We start from the raw sequence: 23,419 nt of genomic DNA on the forward strand, positions 1-23,419 counted from the left end.
ATATTACTGAGAATTCCAAAATAATTCACTCCTAAAGCATTTCATCATACAAACAACAGAGGGCAAGAAAAATACTATTTACCACATGCATTCTATGTACCAATCCACATATATTGCTTCATTTAACGCCCATGGCATTCCTGTAAATTAGATGTATCATCCCCAATTTAGAAAGGAGGAAACTCTAAGGCTTAAGATTTAAATAACTCGCCCCAAATTATAGAGCAGATTAAGGGTTTTCCAACTTCAAAGCTAAAACTGGCCAGTTACACCATGATGCTTCCCTTATAAGGATCAGACCTTGACCGATTTCTTGCAGGCTGTTGGCTTCTGTATTATCTAAAATTATTTTTCACATATCTGAGAAATGCTCTTATTTCTCTTACTTTACAAAATTGAATTCTTAATTCTATAATTAAGGACATTCAGGACATTCAATGAAGGGTAATTGTGAAATGGACAGGAGACCTTGAATTGCACATGCTTGGAATATAAAGCTTTAGAACTAATGGGAAAATAGATGTCTGAAGTTCTTGATTTTCCATTTGTTTTCCACTGTTTCTAAACTAAACCACTGTTTACAAAGAATGTGTCAGTGAAAGATGCAGTAAAAGATGCTTCTTTTCCTTTATTTTTGGACTCAAGTAAATATTTGTTAACAATATGGTTGATATGGTTTGGATCTGTGTCCCTGCCCAAATCTCATGTTGAATGGTAATCCCCAGTGTTAAAGGTGGGACCTGGTGGGAGGTGACTGGTTCATGAGGCAGTTTCTTATGAATGGTTTAGCACCATCCCCTGATGCTGTCATCATGATAGTGAGTGAATTCTTATGAGATGTGTTTGCTTAAAAGTGTATAGCATCTCCCCATTCGTTTTCTTCCTCCTGCCTGCTTCCCCTTTGCTTTCTGCTATGACTGTAACTTTCCTGAGGCCTCCCCAGAAGCTGATCCTGCCATGCTTCCTGTACAGCCTGCAGAACCATAAGCCAATTAAACTTTTTTTCTTTATAAATTACCCAGTCTCAGGTTCTTTATAGCAATGCAAGAACAGACTCATACAATGGTTTACAAAGTAAGTTGATGAGGCTGAAAAATAAGTTGAAGAAGCCCTATGAAATAATTAAGATGAATAAGATTGCAAAGATAGAATTCATCACAGTGAAGATTCTCATGACCAATTCATTCTTGGTTATGGCTTCAAACTGTTAAAGTTTGAAGCCATACTTTAACAGACAAATCCATTCACTTACCCATAGGTTCAGCCAACCATCTGTCCAACACATATTTAGTAAATAAAGACACACTACATGCTAGGTACTGTTCTAGGTGCTGAGATAAAGCAGAATGAGGGTTTTGAGGTTATGATAATCTAATAAACAGATGAAAAAAGCAAGTTGATTTCAGATGCTGATAGGTGCTGTGAATGAAATATACTGAAAGGATATAGGGTTTATGGTGGAAAGGCTATCTGAGGCAGGGTGATTAGGGAAGATCTTTCCTAACAGAGGGCATTGGAGTTGAGACCTGAATGAGAATGAGCTAGATCGTTTCAAAGCAGAAAAAAGAACTCCGAGGCATGGAAAGTTCTAACAATTCAAAGGTACAAGATCAAAATGAAGGCAGATGGCTGAGTCCAGAGTGGTGGTATGAGGCAAGGTCAGAAAGATGGATAGGATCCTGTACTATTAAAAGGACTTTGATTGAAGGAGTCTGAATTATAATCTAAGTATAGTGGAGTCGTTTCAGGTTCTAAGCAGGAGGTAATATGATTTGAGACAGCTTTAAAAACATTAATCCAGATGCTCGTTCAAGAATTACTTATAGGCCAGTTGCTGTGGCTCAAGCCTGTAATCCCAGCACTTTGGGAGGCCTAGGCAGGAGGATTGTGTGGCCCCAGGAGTTTGAGACCAGCCTGGGCAATATAGTGAGACCTCATCCCTCCAAAAAATAAATAAACAAATTAATAAAATAAAATAAAAATTTGCCGAGTATAGTGATGGGCACCTAGAGTCCCAGCTACTCTGGAAGCTGAGGTGATGGAATCACTTGATTCCAGGAGACAGAGGTTGCAGTGAGCCATGATTGCACCACTGCACTCCAGCCTGGGTAACAGAGTGAGATCCTGACTCAGAAAACAACAACAGCAACAACAACAACAACAATAGCAAAAACAAAAAAGAATTACTTATAAAAGGGCAAGAGTGGAGGGGGAGGGACTAGTTAGGGTGCGAATGCAGAGACTGAAGATAAAAAGACTCTAAAGACATAACAAATCTCTTTAATAGTTAAAGAGAGATTTAACCATTAAAACTATTTTAATGGTTAAAATAAATTCAGTTTTCTTTCCCCCAGCTTTCTCATTAATAATGTCCCCATTTACAGCAACATATCTGATACAAAGTCAATTATTTTGTTATTTGGTCACAGGTAGAGATAACGGTGTGGCTGTGGATTAGCAATTATATATAATTCCATTGCACATTAAAAAAGGCATTTTATTGTTGCTGCAAGAAACCACTGTGCAGGGCTTTTGGTCCTCCCTAAAGGAGAGAAACAGTATCAAGGAAATTAATTCTTCTATCTGGCTCAAATGCAAAATTGCAGAAACCATTCGCTAAATATGGCCAGTCATTCTTGAGTCCAGAGAGTCTTTTCTCACGCATGCTTTATTAGAGGCCATTGATCGGTTTCTACCAATTATTATGGTTAATTGAAGGGAAATCTGCGACTATGGCCATTTATTGGCATTTGCGTTCGGCTCAGACAGAAGCGAGTTTTGAAAGTGGTATCTGTAGAGTGGTCCCGCTTGCAAACTTCCTTGCCTAGGGGTGGTGGTGGAGCGCTGAGGGCTTGCGGGGTGCCAGCCACCGGGGCTTTCTGCTCATCAATCAGCATCGTCAAACATCCTGGAAGTGTTATGATGGCGCTGAATGCAGAAAAAGCGTTCTCAGGGCGGATATATTGTCGTCATTCCTGGTGGCAGAGGGGAGTGACAAGAGGCTCACACGTCGCTGAGTAGTAGCGCGGCATACTAAAGTGTGGTTTGCACCATGTGTGCCACAGATTTTTCGGGTTTTCTGGAAGGTTTTTCCAAGTTCCGCCTTCTCCCCTTTGCAGCCATCCTGGCCCCAGCTGTGCATCGGCTTTTGACTCCATCGGTCCTTCCGCTGCGGACAGGAGTCCTTCTCGCCAAATGGAGAACACAAGTTTGGCACCCCAAAGTGACGATAACCCCTACCTTCTCGGCTCATCGCGAGCCAAGCGTCAGGCTTGCTAAGGGACGGTCAAGGGAGTTGAGGGGGAGGCCGCGGAGAGGCCGCTCCCCTAACCTCCCCGCACCCATCATCACTTGGCAAGCTAAGCCCAGGCAGACGCCCCGCCTGCACGTCCCCCACCCGCCCCGCGGAGCACGTCTCCCAGTGCTTTTGCATTTGCTCTTCTTCCGCCCTGCTGCAGAGCGCGGCTCGCAGGTTGGAGTTCGCCCTCCTGTGCGCCGCGTCACAGGGCGGGGAGGTGAAGGGAGTCGGGAGGCTGGGTCGGAGCAGCAGTCGCGTGGTCCCTGGCGCCCGGAGACGCCGCGGGGAACGGCCGCCCCGCCCCCGGAGCAGCGGACAGGGCCGCAGCCCTCCTTTCCCCTCTCTCACCCTCCCTACTCCCCAGCGCCCTAACTCCCAGCCTCCCCGTCCTTACTCCACCCCCTACTCCGGCCCGATCCCCATCCTCTCCTTGCGTGTGCGCGCTTCAAATAATCTCCTCCTTTTTGGCAAAAGAAATAATGCACCTGACTTTACCGGGGGGAAACAACCAGCCGAGTAGAACAAGGAACAGATGTAAAAGGAATAAAAGGAGAGAGAAAAAGAGATGAGACTCGTTTAAGGAAATCCAGGGGCAGAAGAGGTGGCTGCCGCGGCAGAGGCAGCCAGAGCTTCCCTGTCTGCGTGAGCTGCAGGCAGAGGACGCTTTCACCAGTTGCAGATGTAACCTCGGGAATTCCTGGGTCCGTCGGTTTGTTTGCCAAACAAAGTCTTTTCTTCTCTGGCTCAGACACTGAAGAGGCTCCTGGATTTTTCTGCGATCCCGCCACAAGCTGGCAGTTACCCGAGAGCCTTCCCAAGGAGCTGGCGGAGAAATGAGCCCTTGTGGGCGGAAGATGGGCGAAGGGCGTCAGCAGCGGGGGGCTCCCGTCGGGAAGCGCCTTCTGTTCCCCGGGAGGAGAGATACACCCCATGGGCGGTCAGGCAGCAGCAGCGCCAGGACACAGCGCTCCTTGCTCTGGCTCTTGGTGCACGTGTGGCTGTGGGCAGCCTCAGGCTCATCTGCCCAGTTGTTCAACCTCACCCTTTCTGTAGATGAGGGGCTACCCCCTGACACGCTGGTCGGTGACATCCGCGCCGGGCTGCCAGCCGCGCAGCAGCAGGAGGGGAGCGGCTTCTTTCTGTCGGAGGACTCGGATGACTCCCCGCTGCTGGACGACTTCCACGTGCACCCGGACACCGGAATCATCCGCACTGCGCGGCGCCTGGACCGCGAGCGGCGGGACCACTACAGCTTCGTGGCCGCCACGCTGCTGGGCGCGGTGGTGCAGGTGGAGATTCGCGTCAACGACGTGAATGACCACTCGCCCCGCTTTCCATTCGACTCCCTGCAACTCGACGTCTCCGAGCTCAGCCCGCCAGGGACCGCCTTCCGCCTGCCAGGTGCCCTTGACCCCGACGCCGGACTGTTCAGCACTCAGGGCTACACCCTGGTGCAACCGTCCGACCCGCCCAAGGACCCCGCAGGCCCGTTCTTCGAGTTGCGCTACGGGACTCCGGGGCCACTACCGTCACCGCTTTTGCTGGGCTCCTCGTCGCCCCTGGAGCCTCTAGACCTGGTGCTGCTACGGCGCTTGGACCGAGAGGAGGCTGCGGCGCACCGGCTGCAGATCGAGGCATGGGACGGCGGCCGCCCGCGGCGCACCGGCCGCCTGAGCGTGGAGCTGCGCGTGCTGGATGAGAACGACAACCCACCGGTCTTTGAGCAGGACGAGTACCGCGCAGCGGTGCGCGAGGACGCCCAGCCGGGCGCCGAGATCTGCCGCGTGCGCGCCACCGACCGCGACCTGGGGCCCAATGGCTTCGTGCGTTACAGCGTCCGCGCCCGGCAAGTGCCCGGGGCCGGTAGCGGGGGCGGGGCACTGGGCGACGCGGCCTACTTCGCGGTGGAGGAGCTGAGTGGCGTGGTGCGATTGCGGAGACCTCTGGACCGCGAGGCTCAGGCCTGGCACCAGCTGGTGGTGGAGGCCCGCGATGGAGGTGCCGAGCCTGAGGTTGCCACAGTGCGCGTGTCTATCGCCGTGCTGGACGTGAATGACAACCGGCCAGCAATTCACGTGCTCTTTCTCACAGAGGGAGGCCTCGCCTGTGTCTCCGAAGGCGCCCGACCGGGCGACTACGTGGCTCGCGTCTCGGTGTCTGATGCGGACGGTGACTGGGAGAAAGAAGATGAGGCCACAGGGGAGCTTAGTGTGGGTCTTGGAGACCAGAGTATCTCGCTGTCCTTGGAAGGCGGAGAGGGAACCTTCGCGTTGCGGCCCGGTGGCCCCCCAGGGGTATTTTTCCTTTGCGTCGAGGGGCCCCTGGACAGAGAGAGCCGCGATCTGTATGAGTTACTACTGGTGGCCACGGACGCGGGGTCCCCGCCGCTGAGCACGCAGGAAACGCTGCTGCTCCGGGTCGCTGACCTCAATGACCAACCACCTCTCTTCAGCCAACAGCATTACAAGGCCTCAGTGTCCGAGGCCGCGGCCCCCGGCACTGTAGTCATGTGGGTCAGCGCCTCCGATGCTGACGAGGCAGGCACTGAGCACGCCTGGCTGCGCTACACGCTAGTCCAGCTCTCGGCTCCCTGCAATCCAGAGGCTCTGCCCACCGCAGAGTGTGGACCATCTTTCGCCATTGATCCCGAAAGCGGTGTGATCAGCACTATCCGGACTCTAGACCGAGAGGTCCAGGAGGCGGTGGAGCTGAGAGTGGTGGCCCAGGACCTCGGAGAGCCCCCGCTCTCTGCCACCTGCCTGGTGAGCATCACTGTGGATGATGTGAATGACAATGAACCCATCTTCTGGAGGCAGGTGTACAATGCCACCATTGCAGAGCATGCCCCGGTTGGACACTGCTTTCTGCAGGTGAGTTCATCAGGCCTGTGGGCCAATCTGAAGGCTTGGGAAGGCATGGAGAGGGTTGTGAGTTGGCCTAGGAAATTGTGACCTGGAGGAAAATATTCCGGCTCTCAAATACAAGACTGGCTGTAGTTCCGTCTCTATAGTGAGATGAATGATGCCCTCTAGTCACCTAACTTTTTTTGCCAGGGTCTTGGCTGCATGATCTCTAAGGTCCTTTCAACTTAACTTGACTTTTAGATCTTGATTTATCTTATTGAAACCTGATTTCTTTCATGCTGGATGTGTGCATCTAAATAGGTTGAGGAGGAACCACCCATTCTAAATCAGACCTCTTCCAACTGACAGTGTCTCACATCATATCATATATATAGATAAATAGATAGATAGATAGATAGATTTTTTTTTTTCCAGACAGAGTCTCACTCTGTTGCCCAGACTGAAGTGCGGTGATTCAATCTCGGCTCACTGCAACCTCCTTTTCCCAGGCTCAAGCAATTCTCCTGCCTGCCACCATGCCTGGCTAATTTTTGTATTTTTGTTAGTAGAGATGGGGTTTCACCATGTTTGCCAGGTTGGTCTCCAACCCCTGACCTCAGGTGATCCACCCTCCTCAGCCTCCCAAAGTGCTGGAATTATAGGGGTGAGCCACCACACCCAACAATGTCTCATATATATATAATTTAACAGCTTTATGAGGCAACCTAGGGAATAAGGTAGCTCTCATAAGTGAATTTTTCAAATGACCAAGTGTATGGCTGTATACACAGACACTGTTTTTTTTTTTTTTTTTTTTTTTGAGACGGAGTCTCGCTCTGTCCCCCAGGCTGGAGTACAGTGGCGCCATCTCAGCTCACTGCAAGCTCTGCCTCCCGGGTTCACACCATTCTCCTGCCTCAGCCTCCCGAGTAGCTGGGACTACAGGCACCCGCCACCTCGCACAGCTAGTTTTTTGTATTTTTTTTTTTTTAGTAGAGACAAGGTTTCACCGTGTTAGCCAGGATGGTCTCGATCTCCTGACCTCGTGATCCGCCTGTCTCGGCCTCCCAAAGTGCTGGGATTACAGGCTTGAGCCACCGCGCCCGGCCACAGACACTGTTTTGAGTTACCATTTCCAGAGACTTCTTACACGTTTTCCTACCTTCCTTCGAAGCTTACAAAGGTTGGAGGAAGACTGAAGTCATCTTTATTAGTTAACATCAGGTGTGAGCTGAGCTCCTTCCATGATGCTTTCAGGACTCTGAAGGGCAGTGGGGCTCAATTATCCTTTATAAAATGGAGCACCGTACACTGCTTTTTGATTTGGGTGTGTTGCCTTTTACAGTTTTCCTGATCTCTCCTTCACTATCAGAATGGCATGTTTTGCCCCCTTCCAGGCCATTCCTTTTTTTTGGCTTCCAATTTCCTATTTGTTTCTTTTTTATTTTATGTTTTTGAGACAAGCTCTCACTTTGTGGCCCAAAATGGAGTACAGTGGCACAATCATGGCTTACTGCACCCTGGACCTCACAGGGTAAATTGATTCTCCCACCTCAGTCTCCCAAGTAGCTGCAAGCACAGGCATGCACCAACATGGCTGGCTAATTTTTAAATAATTTGTAGGGATGAGGTCTAGCCGTGTTCCCCAGGCTGGTCTTGAACTCCAGGGCTCAAGTTGTACTACCACCTCAGCCTCCCAAAGTGCTGGAATTACAGGTATAAGCCACTGTGCCTGGCCAATTTCCTATTTCTTATTTGATGGGAGATAATCAAATTTCCAAGATTGATTTATTTACTCTGAAATAACTTGAGTAAATAAATCTAGCCTGAAGAGCTTACCAGGGAATGAAACTCTAAAGCTTTATTTTGCTCTTACCCTGAGTTGTTTTAAGAAGTTTGCTGCTTACTTTCTGGTTCTCAATTAGGGAGTTCAGGTTTTAGCTTTGCAAATTACGTCTCAAATAATAACCTTTAGATAAGTGAGGTGCTACTGCAAAGTAAAAATGGGTTTCATGACTGCTTCCACCATTTTAATCTTTTGGGTATATGGGTGATGATAATCTCCATCCCTTTATTTACAGTGATTGACAGCTCTGAGTTGCTAGATTATTAAAAAGTGGCTTGATACGAATTAATGCTTGCTGACAAAACAGACAAATCCACAAATATTAGTGACTAACATTATCAAAGTATATTTCTCTCTCAAGCAGAGTCTGATGTGATACAACTTGGCTGTTTCTCCTCTGTGTGAGAGAGCCAGGCCTGGGAGTGACTTACACGACTTCCACCAATGTCACATTAGCCAGGGCTCAGCCATGCAGCCTCAGATGTACTGCACAGGAGGCGGAGAAATGTAGAGGAGCCAGGTATGCCAGTGCCCACTGATAGTTTCTTCCATGGATTTCTAAAAATGAAAGTCATAATAGGTGCCAGGTTGGACTAGATGACTTCTAAGATTCCTTCCACCTGGAACTCCCTGAAGATCTTGGTATGAATAGTACAACTTGGCTCCATTGGAAGGAAAATAAGCAGGGTGGATTCATTATGACTGTTTTGACTAAAGCCTGTCTTTGGAATTGTTTCTATCATCGTGAGATGATTCTTCTATGAGGTGTGAGTTTATCCCATTGTTATGACTGCCTATGTGGCAGATCCATTATGGTGAGCTGAACTTGGCTTACATGTAGGACTGCACCTCCAACAATTGCAACAAACCTTTCCAGGTTGCCAAGTATTGCTGCAGACAGCATTAAATTGTGCTGACTAGAATTTCTGGAAATCCCAGCCATCTAGCCCCTCAAGATTTGCAAAAGCTTCTTAGTCACTGGGTTCTCTGGTAGCGTCTCCAAGGCAGCTATATGAACTTCCTGTGTTCCATATGCCTGTAGCTGACTTACCCCCCTAATTTCCATAAGAGATTCAAAGAAGCGTCTTCCTTCTTTCTACTCTCTCAATCTTTCTTTATACCACTTTCAAAAACCAGCTCCCCCATCTTGCCTTTGAATCTCATGACCCCTCCTGTGTTCCAGGGCTTTGTTAATGACATCACATACATTCCTTATAACTGTACCTTCTTTCTGTTGCTATCTAGAAGTTTTCCTCCTTTATAGCTTATATCTGCTCAAGTTGCCTTTGTCAAAAATAAACAAAAACAAAATGAAATCCAGGAAAAACAAAGTCTTTCCTAGATTTCCTGTAAGATAATACCATGTCATCTGATAAAAACAAACCCTTAAACTTCAAGTTGTCTTAGTGGTTACTACACATCCCCAGTGTTTGGGGTCCTTCCACTCTAGTTGCTGCTCCTGCTGGCACCATGGTGCTGGCCACCTCCCCTCTCCAAGTACTGGCTGAACTCTTATATTCTTATGCCCAGAGGAGACCTTTTCAAAGACTTTAAGCATGAGACAGAACTGAGGGAATTAATGCAGAGGACAAGAACCATTAGCAAACTGAGATAGATAACCTCTAGCTGCAAAAGGTTTTTACAACATTGTACATACTCGTCTGGACTTCCTAATAACTCAGTCCCTGTCTGTCTTAGGTGGAGAGCCTCTTCTTAACAATCCACCCCTCAGGAGTTCCTTTCAATCTCTTACTGCCTTCTTGGTCAAGGCAGAGAGGGAATTCCACTCTGCAGACACCCAGAGGTTTTCCTCCAGTTCTCGTGTTTGGTCTGAAAGATTCCATTTTCGCTCAGATAATTGTCAAAAAGATTAACTTCAACCTCTAGACAAGATCTCCATCCTCCACCCTACACTAAGTCTGATGTTAGCTGCATTCACAGCTTTTATCCTTATAACCAGATCTTAGTCTGTACTAAGTATAACTCCAGCATTGAGATCTGAATTACATGTGATACCATGAAGAGTATTCTTTCATACTCCTTCAAATACAAGTACTATATTTATTCATTAATTCATTTATTTATCCAAACAACAACATTCATTGAATTCAATAACATTGACTGAGTTCAACAGTATCCAACCAACAAATACTTACTGAGTATCTATTACATGCCAGGAACTGTTCTTGGTGCTGGGGACAGCAACGAGCAAAACAGGCAAGGTGCTTGCTAGCAGAGCTTATAGTGCTGTGTGCTCCATCTCCTTCCCTTCTCTGTCAGTCCTTGTGAATGAATGACATGTGCCCGGCTCCCACTTGCTGATCATCCCTTCTCCATGTGTTCTGACCTTCTCCCATCACTGTACTAAATTCTGCCTCTCAAGAGGCGTGTATCTCTGTTCCTTTCAAATCCAGTGGGCTTTTCTTAGTCATAACCTCCCTCATGCTCTCTGAAGCATTTTGGACTGCTGACCACTTCCTCTTTCTTGCATACATCTTTTTCATTGCCCATTGTCTCCTTACATTCTGCCTCTCTCCTGACAATTCCTCTTTTTCTTTTTTTCTCTTGTGCCACCCCATACTCAATGTGGTAGAGGCATTCCCAAAGACTCTGTCTTCCCCTCACTCCTTGCCTTTCTATAATCTCTTCCTGTATATTCCCAGCAGTTCATTTAAAAAAACCACATGGATGTAAGGATTGGAGATAACTGGTATTTCATGGTAGAAAGTAGTATATAGAGCTTTATAGGTGGGAAAGTTTTCTTTATTCAGTAGATCAGGGATTCTCTGTTATATATATTTTTATTTACAACCTGTCATGGATGCATTCCACTGTAGCTGAACATTTTGTGTGTATGTAGGAATGTGTAATGCATTTCTGGGATGATCTTCTCCAAAAGAGAACCACTCAGGATGGACTTCAGAAAGTTGTGATCAGTAAAATTTTCCTTCTCTGAGGATTGAAATCTTACAATAAATTGATTTCACTAACAACTAAACTCCAGATGTCTATCAATGGTCCCTTCACCTTTTAAACTATAAATTACAAGTGATCAACTGTGGAAGTAATTTATATTTTCATAGCCCATTAGGGAAATTATGCTAAATCATTTTTACAAATGCCAGATTATTTGAATCTTACTGAATTAAAATCTTCATTTAATTGAAATACGTGCTTTGTAGTGAATGTAGATCAGGTAAATATAATCGTAAATATGAATTAATTGAAAATCTATGTAATCCATGGGGATAGGAGGAATTGGAATAATCACGGTGTGTCTGGTTCTTGTAGTGAAGTAATGGGAGGCCATTTTGGAGACATGGGAGATGTCAGTGTTTGAGCAAAGAGTTTGGCCTTTATTATTATGGAAATACATGGGAGATATGGGAGGTTTGTGAATAGAGCTTGACATGTGAAAAGTAACATTTTAGGAAGAGTCATCTTAAATTAGTAGGAAAAGTAGAAAGAAGCAAGGAGGGAAATCAGGTAGGAAAGTTCTGAGTCTCTTGTAATCACACATATTCAGCGACGTGGGCCTGAATTAGGGGAATGGTAGTGAAGCGTAAGAGGAAGGATGGCCTTAGAGGCATCACAAAGGAATAATTGGTGCAACTTGTATAGATGTGAGTGAGAAAGTGGTGGGAGAAGTAAAAAATGGCACCATGTTTTCCATCTGGATTAGTGGGAAAAATAGGAAAAACTGGAGGTGAGAGTTTTGGGGAAAACGTGCTGGCTTTCTTGAGTTTTTGATTTGAGTGTGAATTAATGGCCAGTAGTCTAGGAAAATACGTCTTGAAGGCTATTTAGAGCTTCAGAACTACTAACAGGAGAGAGTATAAGGTTGGAGACATAAACTTGGAAGTTACTCATGTGGAGGTGATACTTAAAGCTGTGAAAGTGACAGTGAGGATAATGAGAGAAGAGTTAATGGCTAAGGACGCTGGCTGGGATGAGGGTCTTGAGACTCATATGATGTTGGGGGGAAGGTCTCTATGATAATAATGCTATGTGCTTGTATTCCTGAGCCTCAAGGACTACAACCCAGAGAGATGGTTGGCATCTTACTCCATTTTCTGAGCTCCTCAGCACAGCTTCTGAGATATTCAGCCTCCTGTGCCACAATCCCAGGCATTAAGGCACTCATTATTTGGATCTGACTGTTTCTCTCCCCTCTTCTTCCTGTTTCCTATGGACCATCTGGTCAGTCCCCATGTGCAGTGAGGACATTGGCAGCCTGTTTTAGTCATTGTTGTCCCCATTATAACTCTTGTCATCTAGGCAATTTGGTCTCACGTTTCTTCAGTTGACCCAGTTTTGATGTCCTTATTGTTACTTCCTCTCTAGGAACTCTATCCTACAGCCATCCCCTGTAATCTGGAATCATTTAGAACAACCCCACCTCTTATGTCTCAACTCAGTCTCTGATCACAGCTTGCCAGCCTTTCCGCTTTCTCAGCCTTTGATTTGGTTTGCATTTATTTTTTAATCTAGATTTTTTCTAGACTCCTCGCTCTTTCTTTTCTCTTCTTGTATATCACCCCCCTCCTTGCTTTACTTCCTTCTCTGTTCAGTTGTAATTCTTCTATGCACCAAACTAACCCTTCCTCTTCCATACTTGCATACATATCACTAACAGTAGATCTCTCCAACTATATCTCCCCCTGCCCCGCACACTCTCTGAAACACGTAGACTACAGGGGACTGCTGGAGTAATTCCAAGTGATAATAGAGTCTACTTAGAGTAGAATTTAAGTATGGTATTTTAGTATCAGCCAGGCCCTCAACTCTGTTGAGTAATTTTGTTGTATTCATCTCAGCATCTCTCCCACAACCTCATTTGCTTTAAGCATCATAGCCTGCTGCCTTTACTCTTTACAGGTAACTATGCTTCCTATTCAGTAAAGGCTAGTAGTTGAAAACTTGCTAGTGTTTTTGCCTGCCACCATGAGGCTTTTTTGTAAATGCACCATCCAATCCCTAGGGACTAGGTGATTCTTCTTTGTCCAAATCAAACTCACCCGTTCATATTCTCCCATCCATCTATCCATCCATCCAACAATCCCCTCTCCCGTGTTCTTTGACATGGATTCTCAATCACTCCATTTCTCCTATATCTTTTACCTCTACCTCTATACTTACATCTTCTCTTAGCATATAATGTGATTCTCTCATAGTTTGTGATATTTAAAAACTAAGTATGTGAGGGTCTTTTTTGCTCACTTCTTTCCTCAGTGTCCTGTAGGAGTTGATGTCTGCTACCTGTTGGCCCATTTTTTTCCCCCAGGCCTTTCCTACTCCTCAGAAGAGTTCTGGAAACTTGTGCTGCTATCTTTTTCAATGTCCGATGTCTCTTGATGATGGACTCAGTATTCTGTTTTAGTTTTTGAGGAAAAGTGGCCTTCTTTCTCATCTGTTAGTGTCAAGAAGTTGTGAAAAAAATTTAGCTGCTAAAGTGTAAGAAATGACATATGGAATTTATTTTTGCTCATTTCTTAATGTTATACACTGTAATTGATGGAAGCCATTAACGAATATGTTTCATATGAGAATAAATGGTTGAATCAATCAAAATAGTATATTCCATTGAACAGGCAAAAGTGTCTTAGTCTTGATTATTGTTTAAATCATCTTGCTACTCTCACTTTTTACTGGATGGTTTTTGGGCATATTAATCCTACCATGTCTGTGCAGTAAGGCATTATGTCTTCCTTTCTCAAAAATTCTGTTTTGAATTTCCTTTTTTTTTTTTTTTTGAGATGGAGTCTTGCTCTGTTGCCCAGGCTGGAGTGCAGTGGCCGGACCTCAGCTCACTGCAAGCTCCACCTCCCGGGTTTACGCCATTCTCCTGCTTCAGCCTCCCGAGTAGCTGGGACTACAGGCGCCCACCACCTCGCCCGGGTAGTTTTTTGCATTTTTTAGTAGAGACGGGGTTTCACCGTGTTAGCCAGGATGGTCTCCATCTGCTGACCTCGTGATCTGCCCGTCTCGGCCTCCCAAAGTGCTGGGATTACAGGCTTGAGCCACTGAGCCCGGCCTGAATTTCCTTTTAAACAGCCCAGGCTGTTACCTTCATTTCAGGCTTTATCACTTCTTATAAACATGCAGATCTCAGAGTCCACTGATGAAGTGTGTGAAAGCTCTTTGGTAGAGAAGATGGAAGAGGTTTGCTCATTCTCATTATTTCCAGGTGTCCTTCATTTGGACAGAAGAAGAGTAATCCCACGAATAAAAGCTTGCACTGCAGAGTGAAACAGACCCGAGTTTAAATTTCAGCTCTGTTACTTAATAGCTTAACCTCAAGTAAGTTCCTAAACCTTTGTAAGTCTCAATTTTGTCATGTATAAAATAGGGATGATAATGGGATTCACCTGGTAGGGTTATTGTGGAGACTAAATGAGGTGATGCATATCCAGGACACAGAGCATTGCCTGGCACATGGTAAACTCCCAGGAAAGTTTACCATTATGTGTAATTTCACTTGAGTGTGATTAAACTATGGAGCTAAGAGGGAGTGAGAAAAAGAAATGTCAGGCTAGGCGTGGTGGTTCTTGCCTGTAATCCCAGCACTTTGGGAGGCTGAGGTGGATGGATAGCTTGAGCCCGGGAGTTTGAGACCACCCTGGGCAACAGAGCAAAACCTCTACAAAAAATACAAAAATTAGCCAGGTGTGGTGATGTGCACCTGTAGTCCCAACTACTTGGGAGACTGAGATGGGAGGATCAGTTGAGCCTGGGAGGTCAAGGCTGCAGTGAGCCATGATTGCACCACTGCACCCCAGCCTGGGTGACAGGGCAAGACTCTGTCTCCAATAAAATAAAATTAAATAATAAAATAAAATAAAAGTCAGTTCTTTCTTTTAAAATTTCCTATGGCTAGTCAAGTTAAATGGCTAAACATATGATCTCAATAGATACTCTAGGAAAACCATTGTTCTAATTAACATTGAATGAATGAATCAGGGCTTCCATCCCAAATTCAGTCAGCTTCCTACATTGGACAGCTAAACAGGATCCTTGTGAGCCTTGAGGATACTTTGGCCTTGTGGGCTTAAAGACTAGGACAGCCTGAGTAGCCTATGGCACTGTCCACAGTTCATCCCTGGTCATGCTTGCCTGTCCCATGGATTTCATTACCCTGGGTGCTTCTCTGGCCTCCCAAAGTATAGGATATTTCCTGAGAAAGGGGTCCACTTAGTCTTTTAGCTCTAATTTCCTGAGATATAAATGATTCAAGTGAAAGAGAAAAATATTAACTTCTTAGTATTATGACTGACTTCTATCTTCTTCATTTTTTAAAAAATTGATTATCCTGTGAGCTTCTTCTTCCTATTTGTAGGTTGAAGTGGGGTGGAGATAAAAAGGAGATGCTTTGAGTTTCCCTTTAATTTGAGTAAAGAGGGGCAGTATCATTAGCAGTGTCCTTCAACAAACATTTATTAATACATACTACTTTGAGCATGGAGCTAATTATAAAGTCAAGTCATTGAATGATTTCAAATAATTTTATTTATTGTACAAAATTTACTAACAAAAAGGGACATCAGTTAAAAATTGTTTGTATATCACTTTTAAGAAAGCTGAACAACATGAATATTTCCGTAAAGTTCTTTTGCATATTAAAGGAAACGTTATTAAAATAATTGTTAACATATTATTATAATTAGAATATTAGGTCAGGCAGTGGCTCATGCCTGTAATCTCAGCACTTTGGGAGGCCTATGTCAGGGAGTGCTTGAGGCCAGGAGTTTGAGGCCAGCCTGGGCTACATAGCAAAACCCTATCTCTATTTCAAGAAAATAAATTCTAAAAAGAATATTAATGTAAAACTTTTTTCGGTTGAATTGATTTGTATTGTATGTGTGCTAGATATATTGATAGTCCTTCATGCAATCAAGTGAATTGTTTATGCATGCTTTATAAAAATTAAAATCTTTATTTTCTATTTTAAATGATTATAATAATTTGTAATTATTGTATACTTGCTTTGATGACAGTGTTGATTTATTTCATACTAAATTCTCAGATTAGAAAATGCCATCCCCTTCATGCATTTGAAAAATGTATTATGGCAAAAGGCAAGGAAGATCTGTAGTAGAACTTCACTTTCATGAGAATAGCTAAGAAGAAAGAACAAAATAGAACTTGGCAATTTTAGATTGGCTTCATTACTGATGACAGTTAATCTAAAAATTCTATTCAACACGACAAACCGTCCTCCAACTTTCAAAGCTCTTTTGTTCAGATTATTCTGAAATTTCCTTTGTTCTTCATTTCAATTAACTGTGTAGAATTAGCAATTGTTATGAGTATGATTTCAAGAGATTAAATATTATTTTTAGCCTTACCGTATATGGCCTTAAATACGATTTGATTTTTAACAATTGTTTAGTTAGAAACTCCTCATGTTGTATGTTCATCTTTATTTCTACATTTGGAAACACAAAGGAAGTTAATGTTTATTTAGAGATTGACTTGTCTGGTCCTAAGAATATCCACTATACAAGAACCAAATTATGAGGTAAAGAGCAATCTAAGCTTATGCACTGTTTACTCTCCTTTGAAGTATAGATTATTTTAAGTATGAACGGTTAAAAATAATACAAAGGCTGTTCTGTTACTTTGTGTATAAACAAGCACACAATATTTCAGTGCTGGCAGATATATTTCCTGGACTCATCTTACAAGAATTTTTATATGGCATTTTTCTTGTGTAGAATCTAATTGTCATGCTTATTTATGTCTGTTTCACTCCCACTGACTCTATCAGCGTCCAGCATAAAGAAGAGAGGTGACAGGGAGGCCAATTTATAAATTAATGTTTGACGGTATTAGAGGTAATTTGCTTGCTGGCATTGAACATATAGATTCTACATATATCACAGCATACTCTTAATACCACACAAAATGAATTTAATAAGTTTACCTTGAGTCTTGAATCTTAGTAGATTTTAAAAGAAAGATAATTTTTTTGGAACGCAGTAGTATTCAGATTTGCCATTTATACAGAGGAGTACAACTGTGCTCTAATTTAAATTCATAATATCTTAAGGCTACTTTATCATTATTTCTCTAAATGTGTTTCAACATCTGAAGTACAGTTACATTTGTCTGTTACTTGTAAAGAAAACTTTTTTTTAAATGAGAAAGCTTATTCCATGTGCAAATAGGAATCTTTCTAGAGAGTGTTTTTTCTTTATTTTAAAATATTTTTTTCTGCTCTGTTCTTTCTTTTCTCTCTTTCTGAGATTCCAAATATACACATGTTAGACCTTTAGATCTGAGGCCTTGAGGCTCTGTTCATTTTTCTTTTCAATAATTTTCTTTTCTATTCTTCAGATCAGATGGCTTGTATTATTTTCAAATTCACTGTCATGTTCTTCATCACCATCCTGCTGTTAAGCCCTTCTAACACTTTTTTAATTGATTACATTTTTCACTTATACAATTTTCATCTCATTCGGTCTTACAGTTTCTGTTTCTTTGCTGATATTATCTATCTTTTCATTCATTACAAGAGTGTCTTCCTTTACCTCATATAACAGCTGCTTTAAAGTTATCTGTGAATTCTAGCATTGGTGTCATCTGTATTTGGCTTCTTTAATTGTTTTTTGTCTTGTAAATGTATCATATTTCTCTAGTTATTCAGATGTTGTATACTTTTTCATTGTGTTCTGGACATTGTGTGCATTACATCGTGGAAACTGTAGATTCTTCTGAGTGTTACGTTCTTCTGAATGATGTTAATATTTTTGTTTTAGCAGGTGATCAACTTGATTGGACTCAAACTGCAAATTCTGAATCTGAGGCACCTGTGTAAATCCCATTTCAGTTCTATTTTTTCTTAACTGGGGTGTTTTCAGTCCATATCCCATGCATGCAGAGCTCAGAGGTCAGTCAGAAATTTGGGCATAGTTTATGTATAGAATTTCGAGCTTGCCTGGATTTCCCGTCTCTAAGATTTCCTCTTTCTCTCTAATGGCTATGGTTGCCTGGAACCCTATCCTAAGGTTCTTGTGTCCAGAAAGACTGTGTGTTTCAAGTGACTCTGGCCACCCTGCATGGTGCCTTGACTGCTACCCACCCTCAGGTTCACAGCCTAAATAAGTAATCCTCAAAAAAGGGGAAACCCACTCTGTATAGGTCCATTCTTCCATATTGGACCCCTTGTAAAAATCTGAGTGCTTTTACTCATCCCTAGAAGCTTCAGGTATTTTTGCTTCTGTTTTATTTAAAGTTTATAGTTGTTACATATAGGAGGGTAGGTTTCAGTAGGCATATACTCAGTCATACCAGAAGCAGAACTCCTGGTTTATTTTTGCATTTCAATGTCTATTAATTTCAATGATATTCAGATGATTAAAACTTAATAGTAAGAGTCCTTTGAAAATAAAGCCTGTAGAATTGTACTCTAGTTGTATAATATTGTTCTTGAGTGATAGCTATTGTGTACAGCTGTAAAGGTTTACTAGGTCATTGTGTTTTGGATTAACTAGTGTTACTAGTAGTAAATGTTAGCAGTTTAAAATGATTTAAATATTTTTAAGCTTCACTAGTGTGAACAAATAATTTCCTGTATTTATTATTATGGAATTTTAATTGAATAATTGTGATAATCTTTCATGGAAAAGTAGAAATATACGGAAATCAACTCCATGAATTAGCTGATAGTATTTCCCACCTTATTTGGGGTTGACTAGGACATATAGGAAAAGTCATTTACCGTGACCCATTTGAGGAATATCAGTCCTTAGTAAGCCCTGACCACATGGTAAGAACCACCTAAGATTGTTAAAAATCGTAAAGACTAAGGTTTGAATGCCAAATGCTGCAATTATCTCTCACCGAGTACAATGTTCTTTTATCATGTATCAGATAGAAACTGATATTTCCTTTGATAATTGCTTTCTTTCCAAATAATCTATAACACAGATCTGATTATGTTACTCATGCTTAACACCTTCCATGGCTTTGCACTGCTTGTAAGATCAAGTTCACATCTGATGTATTCTGCCTGCCTCTCTATCCTTGTTTCAAGGGACTCTTCCCCAGTCCTCTGTACTTCAAAAAGGCACCATGCTTTTTCTCAGCTCAGGACTTTGGGCTGTGTTACAGTTGGAATGTTTGCATGTCTCCAAAATTCATACGTTGAAGTCCTAATCCTCAATGTGATCCTTTTGGGAGGTGAGGCCTTTGGGAGATAATTAGGTTTAGATGAATTTATGAGGGTTGCATCTACATGATGGGATTAATGTCCTTATAAGAGAAAGAGAGAGGAGTTAGATCTCTTTCCACCATGTGAGGCTACATCAATAGGTCACCTGTCTACAAACCAGGAGGAGGGCCCTCACCAGAACCCAACAATGCTGGCACTTGGAGTTTGGACTTTCAGCCTCCAGAACCATGAGAAATAAACTTCTGTTGTTTAAGTGTTTAACCCACCCAGCCTACAGTATTTTGTTATGGCAGCCTGAGCTGAGTAAGACACTCTAGTTCTTCCCTTTGCATTGAATATGCTGTCCTTGTCCTCTCTGCCTTGAGTCTCCCCTTCCCCTAGCTAACTTTTACTTGTTATTTAAAAATATCACATCCTTAGAAAGCCTTCCTTGACCACCTAAGTTCCCCACTTGCCCACTGTTAGTTAAGTTCCCATCTTATAAACACCTAAAGATAATATGCATTATGCAGTATTAAAGACAATATCTCTTATCATGTATCAGATAGAACCTGACATTTCCTGATATCGTGTAATGTGTATTATGTTCTGCAGCATTTTTCTCACAGGTAACCACTTAGTATCTGCTTCTTTGCTCATTATAAGCATCATGAGATGATGGCAGAGGCTTTACCTATCCTGCCTACTGCTGAGTGCTTAGTAAAATGCTAAGCACATAATAAAAGTAAAATTTGTTCAGTGATAAAATGAAATCCCCTGCAGGGTAGCCACGTAAATGAGTGTTGATTTGCTTGAAGAACTGGGCACATTCTGCAGGGTAACAGTGAAGTCTATCTATGATCTTTCATGTTCTTATGGCTTTCTGAAAAGCAGTGCTGTCATTGAAATGTCTGCCATAAACCTTATAAAACAGTAAGACAATTAATACCCTTTTTGTGTTGTAATTTAGTATCACAGATCTTTTCATTTCTTTTAAAAACATGATCTTTTCTTGTACCTCTTTTTACTGTCAGAATATGAAGCTATGAATATTACATATTAGCAGAAATATTACCAGAGTGATTTTGTTTCTTAAATGTCTCAAGTTAATAATCTGCTTTTTAGTCTTTTAACCTTGAGTTTCCAAGTCTCCACTTGTAAGAAATGGCTTTTTAAAAAGCATATATATTTTTCATTGTTATGCAAAATTTTGGGTAGCAGATTTGAGAACACAACAATACTTTAACTTTTTAGTTTATTCTATTCTGTAGTTTGAAAAATAAACCAGTTGAATACTTAAAAAAATTATGGTAGATATAGTTCCTCTTGTTTTTGGAGAAATGCCAATATTGTGAGGTACTTCCCCAATCCTTTTAAGTAGAATATGAGTTGATTTATTAATAGTTATGTGCTCAGTGAGATACAGCAAGAGGAAAGAACAGATAGGCTTGAGTCTCTCTGGCTCTGTGTTTCATAAGCTGTGTGTATTGAACCTCATTTGATTCATCTAGAAAATGGAATAACGTGCACTTCGAAGGGTTATTTTGAGAATTGAAGATAATGTATTTAAAGCACTAGCACATGTAAGCACTTAAAAAGTTTCAGCTATTTCTTACAAGTGGAGGCATGGAAAGTCCACCAGACATTGTTGTTAGGACTGGCTCTTACTGGACTGGGTGAGATTTCTGGGTGAAGCAATGTGGGAAATATTTACTACACAAAGGTAAATAGCATGTGAGTCCTCTGTCTGCTAGGTTAATTTTCTTGATTTACTTTGACTAACTAGGACTTACTTGCTTTTGTCTTAACAAATAATGGGACTGGACATGGTCATAAATAATACATCCTAATCCTGAGAAAAACTAATTTAAGATATGGCTGTACTAAATGCAAAAAAGAAAAGTGTGACTAATTTATTCCTTTAAGATTTCAGCCCTTTAAGCTTATGAATTAAATGACTCTACCCTTGAAACTTTATATTGTTCTCCAAGGGTTAATTTATAGCCTTGATGGGAAGAACTCTATAGGGTACTTTTTTGATACTTTAATTGACTAATAAATTTTAAGATTCAGAGCCACTCTGAAATATTAAACCTTCAGTTTAAGTTACAGTTTTGCCCCTTTCTGATTTTGTTGGGTTTGATATATTAAATTTAGAGTAAACATATAAGTTTACAGAAGGAGTTCAGTACATTTGTTTCTTTGATATGTATAAAAAATACAAAAACCACTTATTACATTCCTTTGCTGAAAATTAATTAATGTGGAAATTAGGATAAGGTAATAGTAATTTTAAAAAGTAGTAATACTTTAATTTTATTATAATTAGATTATCAGAAATAATATAAATTATAACTTATTGCTTTTAGATTCATTGTCCTACTGATTTATAACTTAGGAAAAGCTAAAAAATCCAGTAATAATATAAAAACAAATTCATTCCTTAATGTTTTTCCTACAGAAGAAAACATGCTTATAATAATAGCTTGTAATCAACATTTATGGAGCACTTCCTATGTGGCCAGGCTGTATTCTAAGAGATCTGGATTAATTAACTTGTTTCCTTCTCACAACACCCTGCATGGAAGGTATTGCTATTATCCTCATTTCATGGATAAGAAAAATTGGGAGTAGCATGGTTAAGTATCCTGTCCAAAATTCTCCAGCTAGTAAGTGGCCAAGAGGCTTGGCCTCGGGTCGGGGAGCCTGAGGGTCAGGTTCCCTGGAAACAGCTGCTGAGGTGAAGATGGAGGTAGTTTATTGGTGTGTGCTCTTGGGAACAACACCTGGAAAGCAGTGAGGGCAGCTGGGACGGGCATAGAGGAAGGTGAACCATGATGCAAACACAGCAAGACCTCAGCCTCTCTCGTAGGGAGCTCTGGGATGGAGGCGCCCTTCAGATCTGTGCTCAGTTGAGTCGGGGGCTGCCCCTGAGGAAGGGGCATAGCCTTGCATGAGGCAGCTCCCTTTGGCTTAGGGCATTTTTCTGGGGGACACTACACTGCCTGATGGAGGAACAAGTACCTGGGTTTGAAAGGGGATTCTGGGCAGGGCACTGGGCCATCCACTGCAACCCACCTGTGACGGTGACCTCATTTAGAAATAGGAACTTTGTTGATGTAAGTTAACGCTCTGAAAATGAGATCACACTGGATTTAGAGTGGACCCTAATTCCAGTTATTGATGTCATAAGACAAGGGAAACGGAAGTTTGAGACGGAGGAAAAGGCCATGTGAAGATGGAGGCAGAGACTGGAGTTACACTGTCATAAAGTAAGAAATGCCAGGAGTCACCAAAAGCTGAAAAAGGTAAGGCAGGATTGTTCCTCAGAGCCCTTGGAGGGAGCATGGCCCTGCTGATACTTACTTAGCTTTAATATCAGCTCAGCTTTCAGATTTCAGTGCTCAAGAACTGTGAGATAATGAATTTCTGTTGTCTCAAGCTAGCTAGTTTGTGGTACTTTATTTTGGCAGCCTAAGGAAATGAATACAGCGCCTCTTGGGCTTCCTGGGTCCACTTGCTTCCTAAATGTTTGTTTATCCCATCCGGGAACTGCTCCTCCAGGATTCTGGACTCTGGTTGGTTTCTTTTTCTGGGGAAACTTACAAGAAGATCAGTGGGAGGAGCCATATCTCTCTGCTGCAGATGGTTTTGGGACTGCAGCTGATACTCATCATCTTCCTCTTTTCCTGCCCATTCTAGAATCCCCTCACGCTTGACTAGCACCCCTCTCGTCAAGGTGGTGTGACTCAGATCTTCATCCCGGAGGGGTCAAACACCTGAATACCATAATGCTTCTCGGGCTGTATCCACTACATTTGTCCATTTATTATCAAAATTGGTCAAGGCAATACCAAAAAATATTTCCATGTGTCACCTGGGTGTCAAATGAATTCTCCCTTGTCTGCATTGTATAATATTAGCTCTCCCTCTTAATGACCAGAGTCCATTATTCCTGATAGCATAGTAACTTCTTTTCTTGCAGCTGGTCACTTGGCACAAGAAGACCGAATGACCAACCAGATAGCAGCTGCTGCTTAGTTTAATGGAATGGTCACTGTGTCCCATAGGGAAGTGCTCCCCAACTCTGGGAATCAGAATGTCTACATGCACTGAGCCCAGAGTTGTGGTGGTAGCCAAGGGTTTTCACATAGAGTTGGAGTGGTCAGTAGAACCAGCTATGCTGAAGGGATGCTTTGAAGTAACCCTAGCCTGAGGATTTATGGAGCAGTATCTGAAGAGATGATAGAGCCCACCTGATTGGCTTTCTGAAGAGATGA

The 23,419-nt window shown here is 42.5% G+C and overlaps 1 protein-coding gene across 1 annotated transcript in view; it reads left to right on the forward strand.

Moving 5' to 3' along the window:
* The first annotated feature begins 3,690 nt into the window (after positions 1-3,690).
* DCHS2 (dachsous cadherin-related 2) overlaps positions 3,691-23,419 on the forward strand; it is a 261,718-nt gene continuing 241,989 nt past the window's right edge. Inside the window, exon 1 of the mRNA XM_023226330.3 lies at positions 3,691-6,168. Within this exon, the coding sequence (XP_023082098.2) occupies positions 4,132-6,168 (2,037 nt within the window). The 5' untranslated portion in view covers positions 3,691-4,131. The remainder of the gene's footprint in view (positions 6,169-23,419) is intronic.

The sequence above is a fragment of the Piliocolobus tephrosceles genome, chromosome 3 (genome assembly GCF_002776525.5).
Source record: "Piliocolobus tephrosceles isolate RC106 chromosome 3, ASM277652v3, whole genome shotgun sequence".
Lineage (NCBI taxonomy): Eukaryota > Metazoa > Chordata > Mammalia > Primates > Cercopithecidae > Piliocolobus > Piliocolobus tephrosceles.